General features: G+C 41.1%; 1 protein-coding gene and 1 long non-coding RNA gene across 5 annotated transcripts in view; one reads left to right on the plus strand and one right to left on the minus strand.

The window, feature by feature from the left end:
• Positions 1 to 1,632: 1,632 nt before the first annotated feature.
• LOC124996978 lies at positions 1,633 to 3,802 on the plus strand. Of its 2 annotated transcripts, XR_007110908.1 has the most exons (3): positions 1,633 to 1,725; positions 1,848 to 1,984; positions 3,615 to 3,802. It is a non-coding gene; the product is annotated as an uncharacterized LOC124996978 (long non-coding RNA). The 2 variants fall into 2 exon arrangements; XR_007110907.1 differs by lacking the exon at positions 1,633 to 1,725 and having other exon boundaries at positions 1,741 to 1,984.
• Positions 3,803 to 10,909: 7,107 nt separating this feature from the next.
• The window catches only part of ntng2b (netrin g2b), a 63,532-nt gene continuing 57,129 nt past the window's right edge, over positions 10,910 to 17,312 (minus strand). For all 3 annotated transcript variants that reach the window (XM_047569824.1, XM_047569825.1, XM_047569826.1), the window contains exons 6-8: positions 16,737 to 16,904; positions 13,393 to 13,527; positions 10,910 to 12,230 (exon numbers count right to left, since the gene is read on the minus strand). In XM_047569824.1, the coding sequence (XP_047425780.1) occupies positions 12,007 to 12,230; positions 13,393 to 13,527; positions 16,737 to 16,904 (527 nt within the window). In that variant the 3' untranslated portion in view covers positions 10,910 to 12,006. The remainder of the gene's footprint in view (positions 12,231 to 13,392; positions 13,528 to 16,736; positions 16,905 to 17,312) is intronic.

A 17,312-nucleotide genomic window follows, 5' to 3' on the forward strand; every position in this document is an offset into this window, starting at 1 on the left:
GCCAAAAACTGGAGTGCCGTGATTTTTCTTTTCCTATTTTGGATCATTTAAGATAATTTATTAATGTTTCTTTTTCAAACGCCATTTTGTATGCATTGTACATTTTCATTGATCCAGCGCATAAACTATGAAAACAGACACCTCTTTAATGAGGTTAAAAAGCTCATTATGCAGTAGTAACATGGCCTCAAAATAAGAACAACTGGCAGATACATGAGAGAAAAACAAGACCGGAATGTAAATTTACGAGAAAGGTTAATGGACTCCGATTCCTGCTCTCTCCGGGCGTGCCGATCACTTGTTACTAAGAGGCGAACTGTTTCGATGTTCGTCGATGCTCGGGCCCCTCGAGGCTAATGAAGGGGAGCCGTGCCGATATCTTAACTGGGAGCCGGAGCCTGCAGTCACTGAAGCCCCTCTGGCGTGATGCAGTTGAAAAGTGGCAGAACAAGGATCAATTCAAGCACGCAGCTGTGCAAATCTACTTGACGTGTTACTAGAGGCTCCTACAAAACAGCTCATCCATCGCAAATCATTGGTCTCTGACGACAATCTGTTTGATGCGCTGAGGGCTTCGGCTGGGGCCGGAGAGCCTTTGGCGGCAACCCTGGGCCTAATCTGATTAAATCCGCTTCATCTTAAGATCTAAGCAGAGCCTGGACTCGGCTCGCTAATCAAAGCACCTCACCGTCACATTAATAAATTATCTTCATCGCATAGCAGAGCAGGGCAGCGGTTTGCACAGAAGTTAACAGCAGCAGCAAGGTTCTGGGTTGAAGCTGTTGGTCAGTTTTTCACTGTGGTGTTTGTATATCCTCCCATGTTTGGGACATAATCCTGCAGTCCAGAAACATTCATGTTGCGTTAAGTTAAGTGTTGACTTTAAATTCACTGTATCTGTGCATGTGAATTAAGAAAAAAGCCCTTTTGTGGACTGGAAGCCTGTGCAGCTTGGGTAGACTTCTGCTCCCCTGTTACCCTCTAAAGAATAAGCAATTATGCCAGATAAGAAGAGTGTTTGAACAGAAGGTTAGCAGAAAGACTTACATGTTAATTGGTGATTCTAAACTGTCGTATCAGCAGGCGTGAGAGCAAAAGATTGAATGAACTGGTGGTCTGGGCTAGTAGCGCTTCCACAGGTAAAGGGCCAAGACTGTGCCTTTTTTTTAAGTAAAAGTCTGGGTGATCACAAACTGGAATTCAATAAATTTTTAGGCCGCTGCGTATAAAGCCACATTTAAACATTCAAAGCCTTAGAAACTTCTTATAGCACTGACCTATTCTCACTTTATTATCATGGCTCATATAATGGGGTAAAGGTTGGCTGACGGACAAAAAGCTTAACTTCGGTTAAAAGAAATGTTTTCAATTGAAATGTTTTTTTGTTTTTTTTGTATTATTATTTTTTTTATTTAGATCCAGTGCCATAACAAGCTGTCTGAATTGCCTCATAACGTAGACTGCATTTTAAAAGTTTTAATAAATTGCAGTAATTGATAAAATTATGTTAGTGTTTCTGTTTTCATTTCATCAGTTTATTTTTTATTTTGTCCACTTTAAAATTAATAAAGTATTTAAAAGTGGAAAAAAAATTAAAAAAAGGGGGCGGGTCCTGCGCTCTGATTGGTCAGACAATGTGTCAATCAAAGCTGACGCTGACAGACGTCGTCCAGGTGTAGAAACGAACCGTTGATTGAGGAGACGTCATTGAACAAACGTGAAACTGTCCGTGGACGGGACTCTGAATTTATCCCGTTAATTAAGAAACAGAACGTTTTTTTTGTTGTTTTTGTCTTAATTTGAAAAGACAGGTTTTATTTTTTTTCTTCTCACGTTACCTGCTGCAGCGTTTCTGTTAGCAGCAGCAAGACGCAAGACGACGAGTGACCAAACAAAAAACAACAACACAAACAGGACATCGTGTAATATGTGGATTATATGAAGCACTTCATCACCACGAAAGAAACAGGGTTCCTCAAGTAAGGTGAGCCAAACACAGTCCCTGTCATGTATGTGAACTTACTGATAGTTACAGTCACGTTACAGGCCTACGTTTTAAATCTGTCCCCACCGCGCAGTAATGGAGGCCGTTAAGTTGGTTGCTTAGTTACCTGCAGACTTAAACATGTGCAAAGAGTTGCTTGTGAGGATTTCTCTCATGTTTTTTAAGTTGTGTTGCATTACGAGTGACTGACTTAACTGAAAAGTAGTTTTGAAAAGTGCAGGTAAGGCTGTAAGTCATGTATTTTGCACTAGCATTGATTCTTAATATAAACTTTATGGATCCCTTTAACCCTTTATTATTCTTTTGGGTCTAGCTTTTTGTACCAATCAGAGCTCTGAGTAAATGCTGCATGCAATATGTAATTTTCTTCTTATTTCATTGATAAAAGTCATTATCGGATTCAACCAACACAGCTGACACAACCAACATATTTTTTTCAAAACAAAAAAAAGTCAGGCGAACCCAACATCTTCTTCTTATTTAACTGTGTGCCATCGTTGATTACTGAAGATCAATATCACTGTAAGACTATTTTGCGTGTAAATTGTCCCTCTGAGTTGCCGTAGGGCCGGCAGTTCAATATTGTGGGTTTGTCTAACAAGATGTTCAGAAAAATAAAGCGAGTGCCGAGGGTCGCTACAGTGCAGGAGAACCCAGGACACTTGGCTACACCACTTTACTCATGAAACAATACCACTTTCTGACTTTTGCGATAGAAACTTCAGAGTCTTGGCTTTCTAAATAGACAAGGCCACGCATGAGCTGCAAAATATTCATGAACAGCATTCATTTCACTTTGGGTATGTGCCAAATTGGCGTTTTTTTGCAAAAAATGCTGGAATGATAAGAAGCTAATACAGTGCACTTGTAGTACACTTAAAACTGATCGCTACCTCTATTGTTGGCTGTATTCATATGGTTTTCCTCAGCAGCATTTAAATAATTTTGAATAAAGCTTCCAACTTAATTGTCATTTACTCATGCATCCAGATTGTTGGTCATCCAGGTAGTGTTATATTCAAAAGCAGAGCCAAAACTATACAGTTTAACTTGTTTTCTATAGTCTTCTTGGAGACATTTGTGTGGCACTTGGATTGAGCAAATCGTCAAATATTCACACCAACCTTTTCAATTGTGTTAAAAAAAGTAATTTCTCTTCTTATTAGGCTGTTATTTTGATAATAGTTTAAGCTTTGTAGTAAAAATCATGTCATGTATTGTCCCACATTGTCCTGTGGTGGTTTCCTACCCAATCTCTGTATTATCTTGCAAAAAAGTTGCACCTAGCTCAATTTTTCCCTGACTGCAACGTCATCTAGTTGACTAGTTAAGTGCAAGCAAGTGCACGCTCATTGTATATTCTCTTGTGTACAAAAGAATAATTGCACGCATGAAGGCTTTCTTCATATTTAAAGATGTTTTGGCAGTTGAAAAGCTTTCGAAGTAATGACTGTCTGGCTCAAAGTTCCCGGCGTGTCATTGTATTTTCGCTGTCTTAACACTGGGCAGTTTATAGTAAGGATGGCGGAAATGATGACGGATAGATGGACTGATGCATATTTTTATAAATATTAAGGTCACAAATCTGGTCTTATTTCTTCATTTACAGTTTGACGCTGATCCGCGGTTCTGTATGTGTCTGAGGCTCCCAATGAAAATTTGATCAAGCCTCTCTGAAACGTTCTGCCAAATGACTGTGGAACAAAGCGCTGCAGTGAATTTACCCAGTATCCCAAAGAAGAGCCTTCAGCGGTGCATACTGTCTGCTGTCACATTAAAACACAATCATCTCTAAAACAGACTCGGGATATTGTCTTTACGTCTACTCTTCTGGGAAGCATGGTCTGTTTAAACTTTGAGACGGCTTAGATGGCAGAGGCACCACTCCAAAACAAACTTAATTGAAAGCGTTCTGACGTCTCCTAAAAACACTGAAGAATTTAGCAAAATGCAAATAACGCCGGAAAAAATGACCTTCTCATGACACACTGACTGTGTGACGGCAGTCTTTAAAATTCGCAGAGATAGAAAGTTCAATTAAATCCATTGCAGATGTTTCTTACAATGAATATTTTACATTTGAAGTGGCATTCGTGTCCTCTGCAGACATCTCCACGCTGCTCCCTGTGTACAGGAGCAGAGGAGAGGGCAGACTATCTGGCTCTTAAGTTTTACAACTGGCATTTTGGGCACTCTGATGTCAGCCTCACTGCTGCGCTGAGTGTGACAGCTCAGTGAATTGACAAAGATTTCATTTTCTTGCCTGAAGCGCAGGCATTTTGAGGGTTACACACTGCACAGCAGCAGCCATTTCTCAGACATATGCCAGCATGTTTGAAATATGGCACGCTGATACTTCAGAGGTGCATGTGGTAGTAAAAGGAGAGTGTGGGAAAACAAGGCGGTGGAAGGCAGCCAAAGTAAGAGGCCATTGTGAACATTTCCCACTTGCCTATTCAACAAACAACCTGCAAACTTTGCAAACATGAAGCTGTCACCTTGAACGCCACGGCGTGGCGCGACAACAAGGTGGTACAGCGCGTATTATATGGGGAGAGCAGTGTAGAGCAAATATAGTTTGTAGCTTCATCTGCAGCGCAGTGTAATGTGTCATTCAGTGGACACCCATGAATATTTATCCGGATTCCTTTTCTTTTGCGTTAGGGCGACAGTGACGAGTGTAATTTCAAATGTGGCAACGTTTGCACAAACCTGTAGAGGGATTTGGATTTTTGCAGATGGTCATTTTGTGAAATCGTGCAGTTTGGGAACTTCTGACTTGTGAACTTCTTTGTCATTCAGACTTGACAAGTTTGAAGCTGAAATACGAACCCTGGAGGACGTGATGGCCATTTAAAAACAGAGCATACTTAATGACTCCCGCTAAATGCATTCTGGGATACCTCGTTTCCCCAAGTCAGCCCAAGTTACTGCTCTGTGGTTTCTTTTCATCAGAGATGAAAAGGCCTTTCTCCTCTCCTCTGGTCTGAAGACTCAGACTTTAAGTTGTGAAGAGTTATGTTGTCCTCTTCACTACCAGTATGTTTCAGGTTTCATACAGCCATACAAGGCACTTTAAAGGAGGTATGAAGCACTCAATCAAGTAAACCACATTTTATAGACAGAGTTCTGCTCTTATCAACAATATATAACACTACTGACAAATGTTAGCACATAAGGAGAAAATACAGTGGCCGTTATTTGTTTTTTATTTTTATTTTTTATCATGGGTGCGATCATCTTGCCATACTGTGGCCTGTTACGTCATGGAGTTGGTGATTCCTGTAGTGGTAGACAGTGAAAGAGACATATATGACTTAAGCAAAGGTTTTCAGTAGTTTTCAATGACTGATACATGTACGTTTCATTTCCCCTTTAAGCAAGTAGTACTATTTTTTGTAAATCTGTTCGTAAAAGAACCAATAAAACTAGAAGATATTTTCTGGGTCGGCCCGGTTATTGCTTCTGCTACATGAGACTATGCAGCATCAGTGAAATGTATGGAGCCAATGCTCTGTCAGTGAGGCGACACATTTCCTCATTTTTTGCAACTTCTTCACAATGCGGAATTTAATTTGATGGAGCAACTGTTGGAAAAGTTCAGCTGTGCCTCAACAAACTGGATAGAAAACATCCCCTAGGTTCTGCTCAAGGTTTTGTCCTGTAAAATGGGAGTTTTTCTTCCCGCTGTCGCCTTCAGGCTTGCTCTGAAGGTTTCAGGCCAGTTTTTGTAAAGTGTCTTGGGACAATTTGTGCAGTTATTGACGCTATATAAATATAATTGAATTGAATTGTTGATGGTCGTCTGGGTCGTCCCAGACATAGCCAGATTAGCTCCACAAAATCTGAAGTGCTCTTCTTATTTAAGCATTTGTAAGAGAACAGATAGACGCAGGGATGTCTGTCTATCTACATGGTGAAGAGATTTAATTTGCTTTTTCTGATGTGCGATTAAAAAACGCCTTTCTCACTTCAAGTCTGTCTGTTAAGGAGTTGTGCCTATTTGATCGGGGATTGAGCCACTACTTCACCTTCTTCTCTGCAGTACTGCAGAATCCTGCAGTGGGCTCCTCCCCTGTCTAGCTACTTGGTAATTTATCCTGAATAATCCTTTTCATTAAAGCCGAGTGTATATACAACGGTTAGATCCGTTTTTCTTCACCTGCAGTTATTAGTATTCTGGATAATCTTACCCACAATTCCTGTGGATTTGATCTTGGTCTTTAGGGAAGTGTAGCCCAGCACTACTTTATGTCCAGCAACGCCTCTGAGTGTCTTCTTTAGCTTAGCCCCAGGCTAGATGCCTCGGGTAGAAACCTCATCAAGATGAGAGACGCCGACTGTACCAGGGAGCAGGGAGCAGTCTGCACTACCCAACCACTAACCCATAATGTATATTTAGTCATAGCATGGCTTAAGCTTCCATTTGTAAATATCATCACTGCACGTCTTTTAAAGGAGCACTTCTGTCTGATCTGTGTGTGTTCGATGTGTGTGCGACCTACGCCTTCAAACTATCAAACTTTTAGCACCAACTGTTGCATATTAGGTGTTGGCCTGGAGATACATAAATTATTGATGTATATTAATTCAATTTTATTCAGTGATTTTCACAGGTTCAGCACGGCTACTGCACCGCTCTGCTGTCAGCAGGTGGAGTTTTTAATGGTAAAATTCAGTTACACAAGTCATTTTAACTTCCCTTACCATACCTCTCAATCCACCACGTTTCTTTCTGATTACAGTCAAACAAGTGAGATTCTGATAGTACAGTTGATTTTTTTTTTTAAATTCTTGTCTGTGCAAAAACTTAAACTATTGCACGGGCAATGAATCATGAGAAGCCGCTGTGTATTGGTTGTATCAGAAGTACTTTAACCAAAATGACAAGCTGTCGGTAAGAGAACACAGTTTATCTACATCTTAAAGAGACGCTGCACACTTAAACTGATTAATAGGACTGTAGTGTAGTGTAGAAACATCAATGCTTGATGTTTATATCATACTAAATGAATGAACATCTCAGTTTCATGTTTTTTTTTCATGGTTTCGTGCCTTCTCTCGTTTGAAATCAGTACACAGTACACAGTACAAGATCAGATGCTGACGTAAAACTGATCTCACCATGAAAATTATTACATTTGCTATATATATGTAATATGTATAAGCTTTACAGACAAAATTGGTAGTCATTTTTTGTTTTTCCTTCATGTACCATCAAGTATGAAGGAGTCTGGGTTAACTAAATCAGGTTTATTTAGTTTTATAGGAGAAAATATGGAGCCCTGCTCAGGGGAACCGGTTGGTTGGAATTGGTGGAAAAAGCTGCAGGATCATGTAGTGAAGGCGAACAAGGGCTTTTCCGTGCACACACAGGACTCATTACCCTGTCGGCTCGCTGTAACGTGGCTCAGCGCTATTTGTAAGCATCTGTGCAGAACACCTGTAATCCTACAGCACAAACTGCGTGCCACATGTTTAGACAGGCCGAACGTGATGGTGTGTCTACTCAAGTAACGGTGACAGAAACTGTCTAGAGCAAGATAATTAAAATATGCACAAACCGAAAAGACTTGGGGTGTGTGGACATTTCCATTACCGTTATATAGTGTCAGGTTTAGCTAATCGCTCTTGTAAATGGTTGGAAAAACACTGATATAGGATGGGTGTTTGATGTATTAGCTATCAGACTATGTAATGAAGGATAAAGTGTTCTAAATACACAATCATCAGTCAGTTAGGAGTTTATCTTGCCCAAGTTCTTGATCTGAGTAGGATGTAGCGATTGACGCCAGGTGATGTCACTGTCCGTCCAGATGGACTCTGTGAGCAGGGCTCCTTTCAGGGCGACTGAATCTAGCAAAGATTTGCTGCACTGAAGGAGGATGAAACAGGAGATCAGCTCCAGTAATAACCCCCTGAGAAACATGCGACCCTACAAGAGAAATCAGGTCATGTACAAGAAGCTAAACAAAGTGTGACTGGCAGAGACCATTGGGGTGGACATAGGGAAGGTAACTGGCATGTATCCTCAACACAAACGGTGATTGGAAAAGGAAGCTCCGTGGCCATTGGACGTCCCAGCCTTGGGGACCCGTGTGAAATCCAGCTGAAAATAATCCAAACAGGAGGCGGAGGTACAGCTGGGAAAACAGTGCAGAGATGACATGGACAAATAGAGACATCTTCAACAAACTCTGAATTACATTCAGGAGGCTGCACTGCAGGAGGACGAGGACAAGCTTCTGTTGCCGCTGTTCTCCCACGTCTCTGAGCTCTTACACAGACACCAGCAGCTGCCAAAATCTAGCTTTAATAGGTCAGTTCATGAGATACATGTTAATGTTCCTGTGACAGTATGTAAAGCATTTCTCTAACGGCTGCATCCATCTCTTCATTAATGAATCCGGTTGAGTCGTATGGTGCCTGGAAACGTTGAAATTTAAACCCGAAGCTCAGTTTCTTTAAAGAGATATAATAGAGCAAACTCGGATATGGGTCGTCTTCGGTTACACTAATTCATCAGCTACTCGGAGGTGAAATAAAGAGGGGCTGTGTGTTGATGAGTGAGTTTATGCTCATTCATTTTTTATGTTTCTCTGGGTTCCTCTCAGAGCAGAAAAACACAGTGCTGCTGCTCCATTTTAATTTAATTGGGAAGGTTGATCTGAATATTCATTAATTTAATTTGGTAGGTTGAGTTGAATATTTATTAATTACTGTAAACCTAATAAACCTTAGTGGTACAGTCAGTTCTGCCTTGAATTGAGGCATCATTTGACAGCTGCGGTCTTATTTGACGGTTTTCATTCACAGAAACATCGACTTTATCGTTTGTTGAATGCCAGCGCCGATTATTGTTTTTAATAACGCCCACTACATAGATTCCTAGCTATCCTATAATGTTTTACATTTTATTATAGCGGCATTTCCTTTAGCTTTGCAATTTATTCATTTATTTTTTGTGTGTGCATTGCACCTGTAGTGGAAAGCGTTTCAGATGGAACGAAGAACCTTCACCATTTTTAGAACACGTGTACAGAATATCTATATGCACTGGATATACAGAAAATACAGTACATGCAAATAGAGAAATACTGCAGTTGTACTGAAGGTTGAAGCTGATGTGGAAACACAATAAAAAACGATGGACTTGCTACGTGATTTTTAGCTGTGCCAATAAGTCTTTGACATGTCCTTCAGATTTGTATAGTGTGATACTCTGAACACAACATGCTGGTTCAGTAGGTAGTTCCTAGTCCACAACAAAAGCCAGTATGTGTGAAACATGCTTGTATCCTGTATGTTTGTTGTTTGTTTCAGTGTTGTATTAGTTCATTTAATAAAAGAACAAGGTATAGACCTGTTCCATAGGAAAGGTGACTTCTGTTGTGAACTTGCACTATATAGGAAATTGACCTTTGGGGGGGGGGGGGTTACTTTGGTGGCTGGAAATTCCCTGACATACCTTTTGTGTAAAACACTTGCTTTGTTTTGTTTTTTTTATGACATTGTTATTAAATTTAAAGACTATGCTACAGTCACTTCCAGTCATCTGTTTATAAAAAAACATTCCAGCGGAAATGAAAACCTTAAGTTTCAGTCTGTCGAAATGTTGATAACTCATTGCCAGTAACGGTTACAGTCATTCAGAGAGTTCAGCGTAACTCTTCAGAGGAGATCTAATCCAGCTGTGTCCTCCAGATTGTGCAAGAACAGTTTTTTCAATTTTGTTACGGTACGTCTTGGATAGTTGTTTGAGGTGAATTTTGTCGTAAAGGATAAGGTTAAAAAACGACGTACAAATTAATAGTTACACTTAAAGCACTATATTTTATATATATTTTATTTTACATACATTTTATGGAATAAAAATATTGGCCAGAGTTAGTCAAGCAGTTTTTCATCGCTTCAGATGTTAATAAAACTAAATAACTGTCTCATCACGCCCTCTGAAAGTTGGTGAACCAGCTCTAGTTACTAAAATGCTTTATAGAACTCCCTTTGCAATCTTAAACTTTTGTCATAATAACAAATGCAATAGGCTATTTAACTAGAATGCAGTTTGCTTCTTTACTTGATTAGTTTTCTCACCTTCTTAAGTTTGGTATTTGTACTGCGTCTAAATTGTCAATAATGCGTTTTCCTCCGGCTACAATTACCTGCGCTTTGATCCACAATGTAATGCGTTCCTTTACAGCATTTCACAATGTTCTACATTCATAGACTATTCCTTCCCAAGCCTCAGTTCTCGGCACCGTTGGAGCTCAGAGGGGATGAGTCCTACACACAGAATAGCTAATACAGCTAGCGCCAGCTCAGGAAGAGAGGAGTAACACCAGAATCCCCGTCTCGTCATTTCTCACAGGCTTAGTCTCGCTTTTATCTTTGATGTACACTGTATCCTGATGTAATGCAGCACTCATGTCTCTTTATCCGCTGACTCAGCAATGGAACGTATCTCACAGAAATAATGTGGCGTTTTTCTTAAGAAGAAGAGGAGTAAAGGAAAGTAAAAGAGCAGAAGATCTGGCCTCCGTCGCCTCGTCTCCCGGGACTGCCGTGAATCACTGTGTATCTCCGCTGTTTACTTTGTGGAAAATACTTTTAATTAGTCCATTATCTGTGCTGCATCTGCAAGTGACATTCTCGGATATAAAAGCTCTTTGCAACTTTTATCAGAATAAAATAATTTATATTCTTTTCACAGGAAAGCAGTTCTTTGTGATTGTCAGACAGACTGTTGGATTTTAAATTGAAATAATCCGTTTGTAATAATATTAATAATAATAATAATAATAAGCATTCAAAAACCATGGAATGGATCAAATGAATGATTGAAATGACAGCTCTTTAGGCGGCTCATGAAACTGTGGACTGAATGAAAAAAAGTACAAGCAAGAAGGCAAATAACAGTCATATTTACTGCAAGGTTTACACTCAGTGTAATAAAATGCTCATTTGGAATAGTTGTAAATGTCATTTTTTATCATTTATTGTAACTCCAAACAAAAATAATTTCTACAAAAAATATTCAAATAATGTCATATAATATTGATACGTGGTTCATATCTTTTCTCTCTCTTTTTAAACTTCTGATTAGTTAAATTCTGCTTCCTGAATACTGTGTGAAGATTAAATCTCGCTAAGTGTGGCAACAATCACTCATTCCTATAACAACCATAATAGTGACTAATTTTTTTTTTTAATTTTTTTTTTTTTTTTTTTTTAAGTAGTTCATAACCCCCTGGATATTATATAATATGTATAATCTCAGCGACTGCTAGTGGGCACATTAGATACAATGACTGAAGATATAATTCGTTTAAAAAAAAAATGCAGCAGAAATAGAATAAATGTAAAATAAAGTCTCGTCTTTTGAGGAGAAAAATTAAACCTGGTTAATATAATACGTAGGCCTCAGCAGCAGGATCCACCGAACCCCTCGCCTCGCCTCGCGTCCGCGCGTCCGACCACGCGCGCGTCGCCAGTCTGACGGAGGTGAGACGCTCGACTCAACCGAGAAACGAAAAAATAAACAGAAATAAAATGTCCATCGTGTGTACAACAGCCATTCCCTTTGAAGTGAAACAGTGGTGATTTAAGTGTTTATGCTTTTTGGTTTGATGCACATTGCTCCAGCTCAGGAATAAAGGGAACAGTGGTTGGTATGATTCTTCCCCCCCCTCCCATTTAGACTCCACTCTTCTCTCTGAGGTCGCTCCCCTCTTTGTTAATCTGTTTGTCCTTCTCGCACCTGAGTACACGCTCAGGATTATAACAGTCCCGTGAAGTTTGTGTATGTGTGTTTGAGAGGAGGATGGGGGTTTAGGTAGTGTTCTGTGAGCGTGTGTGCGCGCGCGTATAGGAGTGTGCTGCAGTGTGCGTTTTTGTCGGGTCCATGACTGGGACGGCCCTCCCCCGCTCCGGTTCACCCTTCGCCTCCCATGACACACACACATGTACACACACTCCTTGGTCCGAGGGGGTATTTTTGTGGCTCAGTGTGGAATTAACGTGGCCAGCAGGTAGGTTAGCAGAGAGCAGAGCAGCAGGGTGGCCGTGGAAAGGTGCGGCGTGGAGGCGCCGTTGCAGTCCTTGCCCGCCTCGCAGCGAGATTGTTGGCACAGTACGCCCTTAAACTCCGGAGGACAGATGCACTTCTGGTTCTGGTAGCACGTTCCTCCGTTCTGGCACAGGAGCATCTCCTCGTCGCAAACGTTAGCTGCGAAGCAGAAGATGAAGGGAAGGCGGGAAAGAGCAGCAGAGGGAGAAGTGGTGGGGAAGGACGGAGAGCAAAAGGAATTGCAGAGGTAAGGAGAATGGAAGAGAGGAGTTGGGAATAAAGAGCGTGCGGCGAGGTGACAGAATGACAGGCGGTAAAAGGATAGCGGGGGAGCACAAAGGCGAAGGAAAGATGTATGGCAAAGAGATACGGATGGGGGAAGATAAGGAGGGGAAATGTTAGAAAAGGCACGATAGGAAACGGAGATTCAGGAGAGGAGAAGAATTCGGGGCAGAAAGAACAAAGTAGATGAGAAAGCAGGAGGAAGGAAAGAGACAAGATAAATTCTCCAGTCTTTGCCTCAGGGATTACAACAGGTAACACCTGCTTTTTTTTTTTTTGTTTTTGCAGCCCTTTTTTCTGTCTGTTTTTCTTGAGCCTGCACTTTCTCAGGGTCAAGTCAAAATCACTGAATCAAGTCCAGCAGAAAATAAACTGAACGCGTGACGTGTTGTTAAGTAATGATCGTCTGAACTGGGAGCATCATTAAAACGCTGTAAAAGACATTAAGCAAAGCACAGGCGCAGTTGCACAGCGCAAGATACTTGACCTAAAAATGTTCAGAGAGGAAACAGAGGATCAGGCTTGTGTGACAAGAAGTGATTACATGTACTAACATTTTTTGTTATTATTACACCAAAGATAATTGGCTCTATTGCACTGGAGTAAGATGTCATTCCTAAAACAAGCTGCACTACTATTTATTACAACCTGCTGCACACTGTAATAAATATACCCACCGTCAGAATGCACGCATGCCTGTTATTAAATGTGTGTATGTAGGTGGGGAGGGTCTGTTTGAGAGTGAGGCCCCTGACTAGATGGTGGATGGCAGAGGAAGGCGATTCTGTGTAATGGGGTTAACGTGTGACAGGGTCATCAATTAAAGGAGCAGCTGATGCAGCTAATGAGCTACATAAGCTGTTCCCCTGCGAGTAAAGAAAACATCGGGAGCTGCGCGCGCTAAGTGGACGGTGGACTCGCAAAGGTCCCGGAAAGGATGCAACACTTCTTCAACCCCAGACTTTTAGACACAAACAGACCCCCCCCTCCACCCCCCCACACCCCCACCCCCTTCAAACATCAGTCTTTTTGTACTCACGGTAACAGCCTTGTTTAAAGTAGAATCCTGGCAGACAGTCGTCACATTTGGCCCCCGTGGCGCCATCTTTGCACTGACAGTAGCCTGTGTCGTTACACCGGTCATGAACAGAGCCCATCTGGTTGCAGTTACACTCTGAGAGGAAGAGGAGTACGAAGAGAGGGAGACATTTAGAGTTCCTCGCCGTGTTTTAAATCTTTGGACTTTGCAGAGTTGAACTCAGTTAAGCCCAAGAAGAGTGCGCATTTGTATTCAGACCACAGAGTTGTGTTTGATGTTCAACCGCTTCAGACTTACAGCACTTCTCCAAAGTGCAGAGATGTCCCAAGACGTTGCAGAGACTCAGGCCTGAAAGTTTGCTGCCAGAAGTAGTATATTTTTGCTTTACCGACCATGTACCACTTTACCTAGATGCCTTTGTGGAGCTTTCTATGCAGAACTCGCAGAAAATCTGGTACATGCGACGCTGTCAGGACTAAGAATTATTTAAAAGATGTTTAATTTTACATTTTAGATCTCACAGTTTGTCTTCGTTCATTTTCAAATAGTAAAGCACCAGAACTCAAACTAACCTTACAGTCTTTCAACGAAACTCATCGGCATGGATTTCTGGCAAAACAACACCTATCATACAGCCTTGAGACTGCTCTCACTTCTCATCCAGACTCAAAACTGAAAGGACAGGTGTTCTTTACATCAGAAGATACTATATATGTATGTGTGTCAGATCTATGGGAACATAATCCCACTAATCCGCGAACTGCAAGCTCTGGCATACGACATCTGAATTCTAAGGTAGAAGAAGTAATGAGCACTGTGATGTTTTAAACAGCTGGTAAGTCTTTTTGTCATGATGCATAATTAATCTTCAGTTCAGTCTTAATACTTTGATTCAAATGCGTATCAAACAACTCCTTTTTTCTACTAATAAGAATAATTTGTTTTTGTGTTTAACATAATAGTTTGGTTGTATTACAGTGTTAAAACTCCCCACTGATTCCAATTTACCTCTCTTCTTCGCACAATGACAGAATTTAAATACAATTTTTGATAAATTACTTTATTTTTGAATTATTCCACTTATTTAGAGGCTGATATTCAGATCAGTAATAGCTGGTAGTAGCTCTGCATCTATCATCCAGCTGATGCTGAAGCGACGTTTCTCTCGTGACTGGCATGAGCCGATAGTGTGTCTTTTTACGCAAACCCCAGATCAACTAATTTATTATAAAATCGACCATAAAATATTCATACAAGTGAAACGAGCCAAGAGGCCCACATTAAACCAGCCACAGCAACGCGGTTGATATTCCTGTGTTTGTGGGTCATGCGCATTAATATCGGGATGATACACGAGACGCTGTGAGTGAACATTTGTGGAGAATGGCGAGTGTTAAACATGCCTTTGTGTTTGAGATTTCAGATGTTTGATTTCTCGCTCCAGAGACGCTGGTGTGAGCTGATTTCTGTGCCCGTGTACTGGCAGATGAGCTAATGGGGCCTTATTTGTGCTGACTTAAAGGACCAGCCCTGTGTGTGTGCCCCGACCGCGGCGAGTTTACCCTCCAACCCCCTGCAGTCCACCTACAGATGGATCCAAATCAACACCAGATTTTAGCTCCACAGCTATGCAAACAGAGTGACCTCGTCTCAGTACATGCCCTTAATAAAAGTCGAGTTAAAAAGGAGTAAATGCTCTATGAAAGCGAACAGTGTATTACATACATATGTATGTTAGGATGTAAAAGTGTTTATCTGTAGTATAGTTATTGGTATTACACAAGTTATATGTTTTTCAGTGTTTTAACTCTGCACTCTAGCATATTGGGTCTGTGCTTCAAGGTTGCCTGAGGGTGTTTGCGTCTCTATTGGATGAAAAGTGTACGACTTCTTGAATTCATGCTGTAGTCCAGCCAGCTTCAGGACAGCTAGAGTAGAAGCCTTAAAACTATACGATTTATTGTATGAACAATAGAAACTTTTGACAGGCAACTGAGAATATCTTGCTTAAAGGGGTAATATGTAAGATTTTTAATTTCACATTCAAAAGTTAACTAAACCTATCAACACTTTATGAAGAAATAGCAACGTTTATGATGATATTATGTCAAAGCTAACACGCTAACCCAGATTCTTCCTCTCGCAATTCCACCTTGTACCTAAGGAGGCGATGTTGAGTCACTGTATCATCCAATCTCCCTTCAATCCGTATGGTGCTGCTCAGAGATTGTATATTTCTTTTATTCAGTGTGTAATTCTAACCTCTTGTCGGAGTCCTCTCCCGGAGGACAGGGAGTTTATGAATGAAAGTAAACGCAACCATAGCTGGAGCTCTTGGCAAGCAGAATGGACCGGAGAGCTGGATGGAGATGGTTTATTTTCAGACTAGTGTGGACCCCCTACCCTCTTGGTGCGCTTATGCTTTCCTCATATGCTGCATATGACCCCACCCCCCAACCACTGGCACCAGACGATGCCAAGACCTAGGAGGTTGTGTAGCTTATCCAGCAAATCATCCTGCAGGTTGGTTGTTGGATGGTTTCTCAGCTTTATCTGGAGATGGTTGTGCCAGAGAAATTCAAGAACTTTGCTCAAAGCAATGCAAAGAGCAGTGTTTGGGACTGTCAATAAGTAGTTAGTAGTTACTAGCTTTATACATAACTGTTCCTTTCTGAAGTACCCTTTAAATCACATCTGAGCTCGGTACTTCATCATGAAAATGCCTTTGATAAACAGTGTCGGGGCTTTTTAACAGAAACAAAAGCAACTCCTTCTGGAAATCGGGACAATTTAAAATATTCTTCCAAGAACAACCTGAATCAAGCAGAGACGACTTTACACTAAGCTGTTTCATCATTGTATTAATATACTAATATCAATTAGCAGCTTTGTGGTTGCGATGGAACCACTTCTGCCTGCTACAGTTTGGGGACTACGCATAAAAAAAGAATTAGAATTTCGTCTGATGTGGATGCAGACGCACACATCTTGAATCTCACAGCTCTTAAATCCCATAATCATTGTTTCTTTTTAAATCCTGTGCACTAGACGACAGAGCCAACATAATAGAAACGTGTCACGAAAGCAGCTATATTGTAAAAGAAGATGCTTTCAGTTTTTTTTTTTTTTTAATGCATTAAAATTTCACCACTACACTGCCTAGATGTGATAATTTCAGTTTAATAACGCAACATCTGCTTGTCCAGTTCTGTCACTCACTCACACAGACACACAGACAGACACACACACACTCACACGCACACACACACACACACACACACACACACACACACACACACACACACACACACACACACACACACCCTCCCTCCCAGCAGACTGACCGATGCAGACGCTCTCATCATCCAGTTCGGCAGAGGCGTTGCGGAAGTATCCCAGTCTGCAGAGTTGGCAGTTCTGGCCCCTGGTGTTGTGCTTACAGCTGACGCATGTGATGATGTTCAGGTACTCGATGTAGCTGCAGCGGTTGGAGTGGCCGTAGCACTCACAGTCTGAAAAGGAAAGAGACGGATTCGAATTCAGGTCCTACAATGGGATGATTATAAAGTTCACGCAACTCAAATTTTATACTCGGAGATTCTCATTTGATGCACGGCAGCAGGAAATCACAAGCGATTTTCACGTTTGAAAGTTTAAGAGGTCAGTGAACGTTGAATGGCCCTGTGTGCGTTTTATGACTTTCCCATATTGGTTCAATAAAGACAGACCACTCCCTCTCCATTACTACACTCACAGGTTTGCTGAGTCTGCTTCGCTGGGCTGCACTGATTACTGATGGGAATTCCACCATCCTGTGTGTGCGTTTGTTTTTTTTTTGTGTGTCCGTGTGCAGGTGCCTGAGTACGGGCATGTTAATTGGGTCTTGGGATTTAATTGTATTAGTAGATGGGAAGGTTATC

Source organism: Mugil cephalus, chromosome 19 (assembly GCF_022458985.1).
Source record: "Mugil cephalus isolate CIBA_MC_2020 chromosome 19, CIBA_Mcephalus_1.1, whole genome shotgun sequence".
NCBI lineage: Eukaryota > Metazoa > Chordata > Actinopteri > Mugiliformes > Mugilidae > Mugil > Mugil cephalus.